At 68.0% G+C, this 2,032-nt stretch overlaps 1 protein-coding gene across 1 annotated transcript in view; it reads right to left on the bottom strand.

Annotated features, from left to right (window-relative positions):
• Window positions 1-6: 6 nt before the first annotated feature.
• The window catches only part of DNAJB1 (DnaJ heat shock protein family (Hsp40) member B1), an 11,211-nt gene continuing 9,185 nt past the window's right edge, over window positions 7-2,032 (bottom strand). Inside the window, exon 2 of the mRNA XM_014961563.1 lies at window positions 7-783. Within this exon, the coding sequence (XP_014817049.1) occupies window positions 553-783 (231 nt within the window). The 3' untranslated portion in view covers window positions 7-552. The remainder of the gene's footprint in view (window positions 784-2,032) is intronic.

Genomic DNA, 2,032 nt, shown 5'->3' with positions numbered 1-2,032 from the left:
CCCCCAGAATTGGCTGGGGGGGGGAAGGGGGGGGTGAGGACACCCTGGGTCCCTCAGGGCTCCAAGGTGGGGGGGGCGAGGCCACCTCAGGACCCCCAAAGCCTTAACCCAGGAGGTCAGGGTCACCCCCAAACCCCCAAGATTGGGGGGGTGGTGGGGTGGTGTCACCAAGGACATCCCAAGAACCCCCCCAAATTCTAAAGTGGGGGGCTGAGGACACCCCACCACCCTCAGACCCCCAAGATGGGGGCAGGGGGGTGAGAGGGGTGGTCATCAAGGACTGAGGACATCAAAGACACAAGAGACCCCCCCCCAAGCTCTAAAATGGGGGGCTGAGGACACCCCACCGCCCACAGACCCCCAAGTTGGGGTGGGGGAGGGGGGAGGACACCAAGCCCCCTCCCCCCCAAGCCTGGAGATGTTTGAGGAGCCCAGAACCTGGGGGAGGCAGCAGGACCCCCCCAACCCCCCGAGATTGGTCCCAAAGAGGTTCAAACCCCACCCCAAGCCCCCCCAGAGTGGGTTTGGGGGGCCGAGGGGGGGGAGGGGGTGCTAGACGGGCAGGATCTGCTCCAGGAGGGTCTTGGAGGCCGGTGGGATCCTGTCAGGGAACTTGACCTCGAACTCGATGATGAGGTCCCCGCGCTGGTCGGGGGAGCGGGGGAAGGGCAGCCCCTCCCCCGGGATGCGGCGCTTCACCCCCGGCTTCAGCACGTCCTTGAAGACCATGGGGATGGTGCGGCCGTCCAGCGTGGGGGTGTTCACCGTGCAGCCACAGAGCGCCTGGGGGGGACCCACCCGTCACGACCACGGCACCCAGACCCACCACCCAGACCCACCACCCCCCAACCACCCGCCGTGCTCCTACCACCCAGACCCATCCCCAAGATCCACTACCCCACCATGTTCCTACCACCCAGATCCACTACCCACCGTGTTTCTACAACCACCGTGTTCCTGGACCACCCAGGGGGTCCCCATGATGGTCCAGGACATCCCTTTGTGTCTTCCTTCCCCATCCCCAGGTTGACTTGGGCACCACCCGGGATGTCCCCGTGTCCCCCTCAGCCCCGGGATGGCTCCGGGCCCACACCCAGCACCCCCAGCTTTCCCGGGCGTGTGACAGCATCCCCCCGGGGGGGTCACCTTGATGAAGGCGTAGCCGGCGCCGTTGTCGGTGATGGTGAGACCCAAGGCCTCCTCTGACTTGAAGACCTCGACCTCCTTGCGCTGGCCCTTGGTGTGGGCGAAGATGAAGTCCTCCAGGCCGATCTGCCCGCCCAGCAGCTTCTCCATGTCCACCTTGTGGGTGTTGAGGGTGCAGAACATCACCTGGCCAGGGGAGGGGGACGGTGGTGGCATCAGGACCCGGGAGGGGGGGCACAGCTGGGGACACGCTGGACCCCCCACGGGACACGCAGGACCCTCACTTTGGGGGAAAGATAGGACCCTCTCCCTGGGGACACTCGGGTCTCCCGTGGGGACATCCCCCGGGGGACAGGTAGGACCCCTCTCCCTGGGGACACGTGGGATCCTTCTCCCTGGGGACACCAGGACCCCCCCTGGGGACACGAGGGACCCCTCCCCTTGGGGACACACAGGACACAGGGGACCCCTCTCCCTGGGGACACCAAGACCCCCCCATGGGGACATCCCGTCCCCTCCCAAGGGACACGCGGGACCCCTCCATGCTCCCCTGGGGTCCCCTCAGCCCACGCCCCTCCCCCACAGCCCCCCTGTCCAAGGGGTCCCCTCCCCCTCTTCCCTGGGGGTGTCCTCAGTGTTGTCCCCCCCCAAAACCCCTCCAGGCCCCTGAGGTCCCAATGTCCCTCTGACCCCCAGCACCCAGGGGTGCCCCCAACCCCCTCTGGGTGCTCCCCCATGCCCCCAGCACCCAGGGGTGCCCCAAACCCCTCCAGGTGCCCCCTCCGCACACCCCCAGCCCCCAGGGATACCCCAAGCCCCTTCCAAGTGCCCTGCCGCTGAGCCCCCCCCGGGTGCCCCCACCTCTCCGGGGGGGATGCGGAAGGCC

This window comes from Calidris pugnax, unplaced genomic scaffold, assembly GCF_001431845.1.
Source record: "Calidris pugnax isolate Ruff unplaced genomic scaffold, ASM143184v1 scaffold775, whole genome shotgun sequence".
Classification (NCBI taxonomy): Eukaryota; Metazoa; Chordata; class Aves; order Charadriiformes; family Scolopacidae; genus Calidris; species Calidris pugnax.
This window is presented reverse-complemented; position numbering and strand designations above follow the sequence as displayed.